Source organism: Entelurus aequoreus, linkage group LG15, assembly GCF_033978785.1.
Source record: "Entelurus aequoreus isolate RoL-2023_Sb linkage group LG15, RoL_Eaeq_v1.1, whole genome shotgun sequence".
In the NCBI taxonomy this organism is placed as follows: domain Eukaryota; kingdom Metazoa; phylum Chordata; class Actinopteri; order Syngnathiformes; family Syngnathidae; genus Entelurus; species Entelurus aequoreus.
Window position 1 is genome coordinate 26,512,257 of NC_084745.1, and position 10,937 is coordinate 26,523,193.

The 10,937-nt window shown below is 41.2% G+C and overlaps 1 protein-coding gene across 1 annotated transcript; it reads right to left on the bottom strand.

Moving 5' to 3' along the window:
* Window positions 1-2,220: 2,220 nt before the first annotated feature.
* On the bottom strand, window positions 2,221-10,429 carry foxh1 (forkhead box H1). Its single transcript, XM_062021875.1, has 4 exons — window positions 10,403-10,429; window positions 9,677-10,141; window positions 6,021-6,125; window positions 2,221-3,198 (listed from the first exon to the last, which is right to left on the bottom strand). The coding sequence occupies exons 1-4, from the start codon at window positions 10,427-10,429 to the stop codon at window positions 2,242-2,244; spliced, it is 1,554 nt and encodes a 517-aa protein (XP_061877859.1). The 3' UTR covers window positions 2,221-2,241.
* Between the last annotated feature and the right edge of the window lie 508 nt (window positions 10,430-10,937).

The following is a 10,937-nucleotide window of genomic DNA, read 5'->3' on the forward strand; positions in this document are numbered from 1 at the left end:
TAAAAGTGCTCCCACTCTGGTCAACATATGAAATAACAAGTGTGTGTAAAAATTTGAAGTGCTCCCCCTCTGGCCAACATATGTAATAACAAGTGTGTGTAAAAATTTGACTAGTAAAAACTTCATCCATCCATTTTCTACCGCTTATTCCCTTCGGGGTCGCGGGGGGCGCTGGATCCTATCTCAGCTACAATCGGGCGGAAGGCGGGGTACACCCTGGACAAGTCGCCTGCCACCTCATAAACTTACCTTTTTTATATTTGCATAGTACGTATATACTAGTAGTGTTATAAATACAAATCTTTATATATCTTGAAAGGGTGGTCCTAAAGAGGTAGGCATTTTTCAGAGGTCTCAAGAAGGTAACAATATATAAGAGTGTGTGTGTGCGCGTGTGTGTGTGTGTGTGTGTGTGTGTGTGTGTGTGTGTGTGTGTGTGTGTGTGTGTGTGTGTGTGTGTGTGTGTGTGTGTCTGTGTGCCCATCCCTTTTTCCAAAAAAGACGAAAGAAGACCATTGGAGTAAAACCACATTTTATTAAGACCCTGCTCAGCACCTCCCCTAGATCAAAAGATACATACAATACAACAACCCTTGAGGCTAAAGCACGGCAGATGTTTTAAAAAAAAACACAAAAATATTCGCCTGTCGACGCAGTAGACGATCCTAATGAGTTCAAAAGAGTGCAAAGGAACTGCAGTGCAAAGTCCTCGGGAGACAAGTCACAGTTTGAAACATGAGGTAGTAGTAGTAAAAAAATGTGACTGTATTGCACTGGGTTTACATTACGCATCATTTACATTATCAACCACAAGGAGGAGTACAAACCTGCTCTTACAAATTCAAAGAGGTCACAGGGTGGAGGTAGATTTGTATGGTTGTATACATTTTAGCTAGTTTTACACACATGAATTAAAGTGACCTTAAAGGCCTACTGAAATGATTTTTTTTTATTTAAACGGGGATAGCAGATCCATTCTATGTGTCATACTTGATCATTTCGCGATATTGCCATATTTTTGCTGAAAGGATTTAGTAGAGAACATCGACGATAAAGTTCGCAACTTTTGGTCGTTGATAAAAAAAGCCTTGCCTGTACCGGAAGTAGCGTGACGTCATAAGTTGTAAGGCTCCTCACATTTCCCCATTGTTTACACCAGCAGCGAGAGCGATTCGGACCGAGAAAGCGACGATTACCCCATTAATTTGAGCCAGGATGAAAGATTTGTGGATGAGGAACGTGAGAGTGAAGGACTAGAGTGCAGTGCAGGACGCATCTTTTTTCGCTCTGACCTTAACTTAGGTACAAGCTGGCTCATTGGATTCCACACTCTCTCCTTTTTCTATTGTGGATCACGGATTTGTATTTTAAACCACCTCGGATACTATATCCTCTTGAAAATGAGAGCCGAGAACGCGAAATGGACATTCACAGTGACTTTTATCTCCACGACAATACATCGGTGAAGCACTTCAGCTACGGAGCTAACGTGATAGCATCGTGCTTAAATGCAGATAGAAACAAAAGAAATAAACCCCTGACTGGAAGGATAGACAGAAAATCAGCAATACTATTAAACCATGGACATGTAAATACACGGTTAATGCTTTCCAGCTTGGCGAAGCTTAACAATGCTGTTGCTAACAACGCCATTGAAGCTAACTTAGCAACGGGACCTCACAGAGCTATGATAAAAACATTAGCGCTCCAGCCAGCCAGCCCTCATCTGCTCATCAACACCCGTGCTCACCTGCGTTCCAGCGATCGACGGAAGGACGAAGGACTTCACCCGATCATCCGTGCGGTCGGCGGCTAGCGTCGGATAGCGCGTCTGCTATCCAAGTCAAAGTCCTCCTGGTTGTGTTGCTGCAGCCAGCCGCTACTACACCGATCCCACCTACAACTTTCTTCTTTGCAGCCTTCATTGTTCATTAAACAAATTGCAAAAGATTCACCAACACAGATGTCCAGAATACTGTGGAATTTTGAGATGAAAACAGAGCTTTTTTGTATTGGATTCAATGGTGTCCGAATACTTCCGTTTAACTATTGACGTCACGCGCATACGTCATCATACATAGACGTTTTCAACCGGAAGTTTAGCGGGAAATTTAAAATTGCACTTTATAAGTTAACCCGGCCGTATTGCCATGTGTTGCAATGTTAAGATTTCATCATTAATATATAAACTATCAGACTGCGTGGTCGGTAGTAGTGGGTTTCAGTAGGCCTTTAAAGGAGTCAGTACTGAGGGTACCGGTTCAGGGGCGCCCCGTTCTGCAGGCTGTACTGACTGGGCGGCTGGTGATGCGAGTTCTGATTGGCTGGCATGAGCACGTCAAACACACTCTTATTTGGCGGCACAGACTGCAGCATATTGTCCAAGTCCATAATGAGGGGAGGGGCTTGGACGGACACCCGCCCACTGGGGAGGATGGGCCAGTAAGCGTGGCCCAGAAAGTGACCCGGCGACACATGCGAGCTGCCGTAGCCGTAAAGGGGGAGTCCGGCGTGTAGGGGCATCAGAGGCCCCCCGTTGAAGCGCATGCTGGGCGGGGCGACGGCGTTGGGAGGGGCGTATTTGGCGTAGGAGGTGGGTAGCTCCCAAGGGGGGGCGACCGCATCCCGCCGTGCTGATTTGTGTGGTGGTTTGTAGTCCGTGTAACCATCCGACCCGGCCTCACCATCGGGCGGGAGGCGCTTTCCATGTAGGGATTCTTCTTCAGAGGAAGAGGACGACGTGGAGGCGGGGCTAGCCGAGCTGGCAGAAGCACTGCGGGCCGAGGAGGCGTAGCGGGGCCGGGGAGGAGACGACAGCCTGGGGCGCTCCGCCTCCACCCAGCAGTCTCTCAAACCCACGTCCACCTCCCCTGAGCCACTGCCGGGGCGAAAGCTGTGGAGCAAAGAGTCGATGGCGAAGGACGAGTCCAGCTTGGGTCGGAATAAGTCCTCATGGGGTGGGGAGAGGTTCCTGGAAGGAGGGAAAGCGGTCATGGGGTTGGGTGGCGCCGGGGGTGGCGGCTCACATTCCGGCTTGTATCCCTGAATGATGTAAGGGGCCAGATCCTGAGCGAAGATAGTCTCATCCTGGCGTGACACCGCCGTGTTCTGCCTCTTGAGGAGCTCCAGGGGGACGCGGCTCAGGTCCACGGCCCAGAAGTTACCTTTGCCTTGGGGCTTGCTTGGATCCTTTAACACCTGCGGGTGGAAAGGGGGACGGGTCATGAATATGTGGACCTGATAGCCCAGTTAGGCTGGATTCACCTTTCCCCCCCGCTTTTAAAAGCAATTGAAGCTTTAAACTGGTTTAAGTTTTTTTTTCACCATTGCCATGATAATATTCATAAAGACATGTTAGCTGGAAGTGACACAAAAGTGGTCATTTAGAACTAAATGTTTCTAACTAAATTCAAAATGAATAAATGACCAACACACACACAGTATCAGTGCAGTGTTGATACAGGTAGTGAGTGTACCATACTCCCACTGAGGCGTCATTACTATCTACTACTATTCCTGCAGCTAATGGGGAAATGTGTCACTTTTATATTTAACTTTTGCACTAACTTAAAACTGTCAATAGTGCAGTGGAAGCCGCTTAAGTTGGTCCTGATAGATCAACTCAAGTGTTTATCGTTGACCGCTTCTGTCGACATAAAACGGAAGCGCCAAAGAGATCATTTCTATAAAAATTGTCTTTTTATGTTGACGTATGTTGTAGTATGTAGTGATTTTTTTAACCCACATATGGTGGATGACCAATGCAGAATCAGTGCAGTGTCGATACAGGTAGTGAGTCTGCCATACAATCACTACACTGTAAAAAAAAAAAAATCTGTAAAAAAACGGTCATTTACTGGCAGCTATGGCTGCCAAACGAAAACCATTAAATTAAAGTAAAACATTGTAAACCACAAAATGATCAAAATCATTATAGTTACAGAAATTTTCATGAAACGTTTTACGGAAAAATATCGTAATATTACATGAATTTGAAAGTAATTTAAGAAAACAGAAAATGCTATGTATTATTAATTTGGTATTTTTCTGTAAAAAAAATTGAAATATACATAGTTTGTCATTACTGGCATATTACTTAAAATAACAGGCGGATTGTTTATTTACAGATAATGTCTTCAATTCTACAGTTTTATAAACTATTTTTAAAAAATTGAAAAATTACAGTAGAAATTTAGAGTAAATTAACCATAAAAATACGATTTTTTTTTTACAGTGTACATACTATTAATAAACTATACATTTAGCAGTACTCAAACTTCTTACACCAAGTACTACCTGCAAACATTAACATTTCACCATAGGAAATATAGTTTGAACTCCATCCATTTTCTACCGCTTGTCCCTTACGGTAGTGGTCCCCAACCAGCGGGCCGCGGCCCGGTACCGGTCCGTGGATCGATTGGTACCGGGCCGCACAAGAAATTAAAAAATTTTAATAATTTATTTATTTATTTATTTTTATTAAATCAACATAAAAAACACAAGATACACTTACAATTAGTGCACCAACCCAAAAAACCTCCCTCCCCCATTTACACTCATTCGCACAAAAGGGTTGTTTCTTTCTGTTATTAATATTTCTGGTTCCTACATTATACAGTATATCAATATAGATCAATACAGTCTGCAGGGATACAGTCCGTAAGCACACATGATTGTATTTCTTTACGGGGGCTGACTGGTCCGCAGCTACAAAAAGGTTGTGGACCACTGCCTTACGGGGTTGTGGGGGGTGCTGGGGCACACGGACAGAAGGCGGGGTACACCCTGGACAAGTCGCCACCTCATCACAGGGCCAACACAGATAGACAGACAACATTCACACTCACATTCACACACTAAGGCCAATTTAGTGTTGCTAATCAAACTATCCCCAGGTGCATGTCTTTGGAGGTGTGAGGAAGCCGGAGAACCCGGAGGGGACCCACGCAGTCACGGAGAGAACATGCAAACTCTACATAGAAATATTTTGAGCCCACGACCTTTGTTTTGTGAGGCACACGTACTAACCCATGTTCCACCGTGCTGCCCCTAGTTTGAACTCAATTCCAGTTCATCTTTGGTGAATGAATTTCCATTTGTAGTATTATTTCATACATATGTCATGTACATGTATATCGTTTCTAATTTTTTTTGTTTTTTTAAATACATATTTAAACTACATGTATTATTTGAATTACATTTATTTAAAAAAAATATGTTGGCACTCTTACCATAATTTAAAAAAACAATGCTTTAAAACATTATGTAAAACAAAAAAACGTTTTTATTGTCAAAAATTCTAAAGTCTAAATTGGGCTAGTGTATGAATAATTTCCAGGCTTTACTCTACTCCCACTAAACACGTAATCAGGTTAGCCCCTTCTTACACACTCCAAAAAAAGTTGTACATTTGTATGTGCAGTGGTACACGACACTGCATCATATTGTGGGGCAGTGATGGGTAAATGACGCCTAAGTGAATGTATGACACACTCACTACCTGTATTGACACTGCCTTGATGCCGTGTTGGTGTTTCATAATATTCATCTAATGGGTTAAAAAAATAAAAAAATATTTGTTTTTTTACAAATAGAAAGGAATAAGAAATGCACAACTCTGGTCAATGAAACAAGAAAATTAAAATATTTACCCTGTTAGATGTTGTAAGATCAAACTGATCCCACACTTTGGAATGTTTCCTTTTTCTTAGTTTCTTAAAGTGATACACACATCAAGGCTTCGGTGGGCACAGTATCACTCCTTAGGGTGCTTCAGTATCGATTGGCCAATCACGGCTAAAGGCTCTTTATAATATTTTCCCCCTCTCTCATGTAAGTAACTTAAGCAGAATATTAGTACATGCAGTGCACTTCCACACCAATACAAACAACCTCAATAATATATATGATTATCTTTGAAAAAGTAGTGTTTTCTTCTATCTCTTCATCTTAGAAGTAACTTAAAGTGTTACTTTACTCCACTCCATCACTGCCAGTAATCATGTAAACACACAAACCTTCACAAAACAGTCGTAGGAAGAAAGGTTGTGTCGCACTGAATCCCTCCAGCCTTTGTAGTTCCCCTTAAAGAACGGAAAGAGGGTGCTGATCTCCTTCAGAATCTGAAAACAAATATATGTGTCAGTGAGACATGACATAAATGTGGCAAATGCATAATTGGAAGCCCGTTTCCAATGTAAGAAACATGTTTGGGCCTGTGTACTGTATACTGTGATGTATCTTGTCATGCTCCTGATGCATATCAGCTTATCACCGCTAAGACAAGAATGGCATGACTGGCAGTCACTCAAGTGTCAACAAGCTTTGCTGTTTCTTGTCACTTCTAGAAACAGTTACCTCTAATACTTACTATATATTACATCCTCGATGAAGTCAACTTTTGGGAAAGTAGTTATTACACATGGACGCCACTTAATACAACATACCAAATTTAACCAAATAGACATGTTTTATTATATCTCCTTTATAGTAAATACTGACGTTAACTACAGCTTTTTCACCAGTCACCTCACTTTATATCGCGTATTTGTCAAAAAATTTGCTATTTTTGGCAAGTAGCAGTACATTTCTTACATCGATTTGTAAATATTGATAATGCATATACACTATTTTGAGCATATAGCAGTATGTTATGTAGCAGTAGTTATTTTAGTCCAATATTTAGTTTTAACCTCAATGTTTATCCTTTAATATTGCCTAATATACGAAAAAGCATATAGAAGCATTTCCATTTATAACCGGACCGCAAATTGTAAATATTGATAACAAATACTATTTTTAGCAAATTGAAACGTCCCATCATATACCCCCAGGTGGCAGATCTGGCCCATCACATCATTTCATATGATCCGTCATTTCATTTTTTTGTGGACTGCCATAGCAAATATTGCAAATACACATTTTTAAGCACATATAAGTGCATTTCTATAGTTTAAATACCGATAGTATTACAAACCCCGTTTCCATATGAGTTGGGAAATTGTGTTAGATGTAAATATAAACGGAATACAATGATTTGAAAATCATTTTCAACCCATATTCAGTCTAATATGCTACAAAGACAACATATTTGATGTTCAAACTGATAAAAAAAAAGGTTTTGTTGCAAATAATCATTAACTTTAGAATTTGATGCCAGCAACACGTGACAAAGAAGTTGGCAAAGGTGGCAATAAATACTGATAAAGTTGCTCATCAAACACTTATTTGGAACATCCCACAGGTGAACAGGCAAATTGGGAACAGGTGGGTGCCATGATTGGGTATAAAAGTAGATTCCATGAAATGCTCAGTCATTCACAAACAAGAATGGGGCAAGGGTCACCACTTTGTCAACAAATGCGTGAGCAAATTGTTGAACAGTTTAAGAAATTTGCAAATCATTGTATTCCGTTTATATTTACATCTAACACAATTTCCCAACTCATATGGAAACAAAGTTTGTATTTAGAGCAAATATAAACATTATTTTAGTCCGACATTGGTAATATAACCTCACCTTATACCATAAATAGCAAATGTTTCCAATATATTTTGTAGTTTTTAGCAGATAGAAATAAGGTTCTTATTATAGCCTGACCACAAATCGTAAATATCGACGATACGTACAATTTCTAGCAAATATAAGCGTCCTATATCATACCCCTGATAGTAAATACTGACTACAAATACAGCTTTTTGGCAAGTCGATGTTGTTTTAGTCCAACATTTCTAATCATGACCTCACCCTATAATCCTTAAATTGCAAGTATTCACAATATTGTAAGTGCCAGTTATAGTAGAAGTGCATTCTAGTTACAATTAGCAGGTAGAAATGTCCTATAACACAGGTGTCAAAGTTAAGTCCCAGGGGCCAGATATAGCCCACCACATTATTTCATATGATCTGTCATTTCATTTTATTGTGGCCTGCCAAATCATATACTGCCAAAACACATTTTTAAGCACATATAAGTGCATTTCTATAGTTTTAATACTGATAGTAGTATTTAGAGCAAATATAAACATTATTTTAGTCTGACATTTGTAATATAACCATATCACCGTATACCATAAATAGCAAATATTTCCAATATATTTTGTAGTTTTTAGCAGATAGAAATATGGTTCTTATTATAGCCTGACCACAAATTGTAAATATCAACAATACGTAACATTTTTAGCAAATAGAAGCGTCCTACATCATACTGACTACAAATACAGCTTTTTGGCAAGTCGATGTTGTTTTAGTCCAACATTTCTAATCATGACCTCAGTTTATAATCATTAAATTGCAAGTATTGACAATATTGTAAGTGGCAGCTATAGTACAAGTGCATTCTAGAAATGTCCTATAACACAGGTGTCCGACTTAAGGCCCAGGGGCCAGATATGGCCCACCACATCATTTCATATGATCCGTCATTTAATTTTACTGTGGCCTGCCACATAATTTAATTGTGGATTGCCCCATGATTGGAAGTGGCATGCCACATAGTTCTAATGTGGCCCGCCACATCAGTTATTGTGGCCCGCCATATTTTATCGTGCCCCATCCCATAATTGAAATGTGGCCTGCCACATAATTCTAATGTGGCCCACCAAGTCATTTCATGTGGCCTGCAAAAGGCTGGAAATGAAAAAAAACAAAAAACTTTTTTGGTAACACTTTAGTATGGGGAACATATTCACCATTAATTAGTTGCTTATTAACATGCAAATTAGTAACATATTGGCTCTTAATTAGTCATTATTAAGTACTTATTAATGCCTTATTCTGCACGGCCTTATTATACAACCAGTAAGCCATTAACTAAGAGTCTTCCCTCAATAACCTCAGAATTATTGCTTATTAGTAAGCCTAACCCTAATCCTTATATGTTCTCCTAGTGTCCAAATAACACTAAATTAAGTCTTTGGTACTTATAATATGTTCCCCATACTAAAGTGTTATCACCTTTTTTGTAAGGGGCGCCGGAAGTTGGCAGACCCGTCAGCGATCCTGTTCTGTCTCCCTGTAATGTTTGTCTGATCTTGAATGGGATTGTGCTGAAAATTTTAATTTCCCCTCAGGGATTAATAAAGTATTTCTGATTGTGATTGTGATTTTTCTTTAAATTTTGACAGACAAATGTTGCATATGCTGAGATAGGCTCCAGCACCCCCCGCGACCCCGAAAGGGACAAGTGGTAGAACATATAGATGGATGGTTTCATAGTCATTCACATCGACGTCCCACTGGGGTGAGTTTTCCTAGCCCTTATGTGGGCTCTGTACCGAGGATGTCGTTGTGGCTTGTGCAGCCCTTTGAGACACTTGTGATTTAGGGCTATATAAATAAACATTGATTGATTGATTGATGGTTTACACTTTAATATTATCTGATGTTCCGAGCATTTTGTTTGGTTATCAAAATAAACACTTAAATATCTGCTTGTCATCTTGACTCACGATTTCAAAGCAAGTTATCCATCAATCTGTAAAAATGTATATACGTTTATATTCATATATATTCACTGTTATTTGTGGCCCTTTGAGGACAGACATAATTGTGATGTGGCCCTCAATAGAAATGAGACACCCCTGCCCTATAATGTAAGTAAGTGTAAGAACTGCGTACTTTCAATGTAAACAAATGTTGTGCGTAAAACACACCCAACATGTTCAATTTTACCTCGGATAAAGTCAGCTTCTTCTCCGGAGACCTTTGAATCACCATGGCGATCATTGCCAGGTATGAATATGGTGGTTTGGGGTACCGCTGGTAGTTTTTTTTCTTTCCACCTCGAGCACCGGTCGTGTCCCGGTCATCACTCCACGCACCCCGGGGCCGAGCGTCTTGATCGGGGTTGGCTTGGTGCGCATTCTGCGGTGTATCCATGAACGCTCCAACGGGGCGCTCCTGCGGGTGCACAACAGCGGCCCTCTGGAAGCTCGGTGGCGGCTGCTGGGGGACCATCTGGCTCCAACGCCGGCTTGGAGGGATCCGTGCTACGTGGCTGGGGGGACAACCGCTCAAGTTGAGGTGGTCTCCCAGGGCGGGTGGTGCCATGAGGCCGGGCCCCGGCCGGTGCTTTGTCATGCTGATGGGGTCCCGCACGTCGGGGACAGGAGGACGCACGGACAGGGACGAGTAGCTCTAGAGGGGGAGGGCGCCCAAGGAGTCGGTCCTTAACTTGTGGCAGACTGTTGGCTCCGGCTGGCTCTATTTGAAGAGCAAACAATTAACAGTTTCATGTAAATCCCGCTGCGTAATCGAGAAGAGAATGACGCGTTATCTGAGGGGGGAATGACTGATCGCCGCGGGGGGCAAGGCAAGGCTGGGGAGGGTCTTGCATTGCATATAGGACAGTAAACCTGGGAATAACCTTTATGATCTTATCGACATTGCACTTTTTACGCAGTGATGCATGCGCAATCTGGACATTTTACGCACAAAAAACTCCACAGGAAAACCATTGAAATACAATATTTGAAAAAAATGTCATCTAATTACCCCCCAATTTGAATCACAATCTTGTATGAAGTGATACTAGAGTAATGGGGGGGTGGGGTGCAAAAGGTCATTTCAACTGGAGCTTGCAGGCAATATACAAACAAGTTAAATACATTGTTGCGTCATTGTGTGCAATTTGGTGCAGCTTTTATGTCAAATATGTTTCAATTGTTTTTTTGCCTGCGCAATTTCGCAAGATGTCGCTGTGCCCCCCAAAAGTGGAGTTTCGGGAATACTTTTGTCCCCACTTAACGTATAGTGCTAATGTGCAAACTCTTGCTTCCCAGCAAGACAGTGAAAACAAGTTGGATTAGGAGAAACCCCGTTGGCAAGCTGAGGACCAGCAGTATCCTTCTCCAAAAAAACAAAAAAAAAACTACTTTGCATGTGAGTATTGGTAAATTGGGGGGGACAATTCAACACCATTTGTGGGTTTTGT